At 38.8% G+C, this 1899-nt stretch overlaps 1 protein-coding gene across 1 annotated transcript; it reads left to right on the plus strand.

Annotated features, from left to right (window-relative positions):
* The first annotated feature begins 1421 nt into the window (after window positions 1-1421).
* LOC123203409 lies at window positions 1422-1899 on the plus strand. The gene is made up of 2 exons (XM_044619772.1): window positions 1422-1729; window positions 1848-1899. Exons 1-2 carry the CDS (start codon window positions 1422-1424, stop codon window positions 1897-1899), a joined length of 360 nt encoding a protein of 119 aa, XP_044475707.1.

Raw genomic sequence — 1899 nt, forward strand, 5'->3', positions numbered from 1 at the left:
ACTTGTTGCATTGCCTTGATGGACCATTTGAAGTGCTTGAATGGGTGAATGACAATGCATACAAGGTGACTCTTCCAGATGAAATGGGAGGAGTCTCGACCACCTTCAACATTGGAGATCTTTCACCATACAAGGAGGATAGCCACCTTGAGGACTTGAGGGCAAGTCCTTCCCAACCCGGGGGGGATGATGTATTTTCGGCTACCTCTCCAACCCTAGCTTCCAAGTCTTTATCAAATCTCCATTTGGCTCAAGCCACCATTGAGAATGAAGAATTAGCTCCATGCAAGCCCAAGGATTCATTGCTCTTTCCACCTTGGCCCAACTTTACTTTTGGGTGCAATCTCATTACTTGCATCCAAGGCCTTAATGAAATAGAAGCTTAAATGAGTCCAAGAAGCCAACTACAAGCCCACTTGAAGCCCAAGTAGATAAGGCAGCCCTCCATCACTTAAATGGAGCCCAAGATGCCATGAAGCCCATTTAGTTAGATTGCAATTAAAAGGGAAGCAAGTAACTTTAGTTGGTGGACATAGTTCCACCTTTTAGGGAAAAGTTGTTCCTTTTTGTTGTTTTCTTCAATTAATATGGTATGGCCTTAGTATTGAATGAATGGCTAAGCTCAAATGAAGGGAAAAGCTTCCATGTCAAATTAATGCCCAATTTTTGCCGCCACTTGCTCTTGTATATGAAAGTGGATTTTTACTTGTAAAGGCTAGACTTCTTTGATAATGAAATATTCAAGTAAAGCATTGTAGCTTTTCTTTAGTTGTTTTTTCCTTTATCCAATTCATTTTAGAGGAAGAATTGGTTGTGGAAGACCCCAAGGTTGGTGGAAATTTCCTTTATGCCTTGGTTAACTTTCTTATTACCCTCGAAATCCAAAGTGTGAATATGTGTGGTGTCTCCAGATACTGTTCACAGTGTGTGATTTTGCCATTTTCAGATTTTGCCATCAAACTTTGAAACAAGTTTTGAATGCCTTGTTGATTGAGTTGTGATTGCTATAATATACCATTAGAAAGCTCTTTGAGTACCCTTTCCAATGATCTATCCTTTGTATATTTTGGAGGTCATTTGATTGATTAAATTGGAAGAAAAAGTGCTGTTGTGCCATATGAACATTAATTTCCAGATTTGAGTTTGTGAATTGTTGCATTGCCTTGATGGATATGCACCAGAAGTTGAACGGTGCAAGCTTGAAGTATCCAACTTATGACAAGGAGATGTACGCTTTAGTTCGAGCTTTGGAAACTTGGCAACATTATTTATGGCCTTAAGAGTTCGTGACACACACTGATCATGAATCTTTGAAGCATTTGAAAGGCCAAAACAAGCTTAACAAGCGACATGCCAAGTGGAGTGAATTCATTGAGTCATTTCCTTACGTCATCAAATATAAGCAAGGTAAAGAAAATATAATGGCCGACGCACTTTCACGAAGGTATGTTCTACTTGCTACTTTAGACGCCAAATTGCTAGGATTTGAATACATCAAAGAGTTGTATATGAATGATAGTGATTTTAGTAATGTTTATCATGCATGTGAGAAAGTTGCTTTTAACAAGTTTTATAGGCATGATGGGTACTTGTTTAAGGACAATAGGTTGTGTGTACCTAATTGTTCCATGTGTGAGTTGTTTGTACGTGAAGCACATGAGGGTGGCTTGATGGGTCACTTTGGTGTAACTAAGACTTTGGATGTTTTACATCAAGTTAAAACCGCATGGTTTGTATATGCCTTTACCCATACCTAGTTCACCTTGGATTGATATCTCCATGGATTTTGTGCTTGGTTTACCTAAGACTAGGTGTGGGCATGATTCAATATATGTTGTTGTGGATAGGTTTTCTCAGATGGCTCACTTCATAGCATGTAATAAAACTAATGCTGCATAA

This window comes from Mangifera indica, chromosome 19 (assembly GCF_011075055.1).
Source record: "Mangifera indica cultivar Alphonso chromosome 19, CATAS_Mindica_2.1, whole genome shotgun sequence".
Taxonomy (NCBI): Eukaryota; Viridiplantae; Streptophyta; class Magnoliopsida; order Sapindales; family Anacardiaceae; genus Mangifera; species Mangifera indica.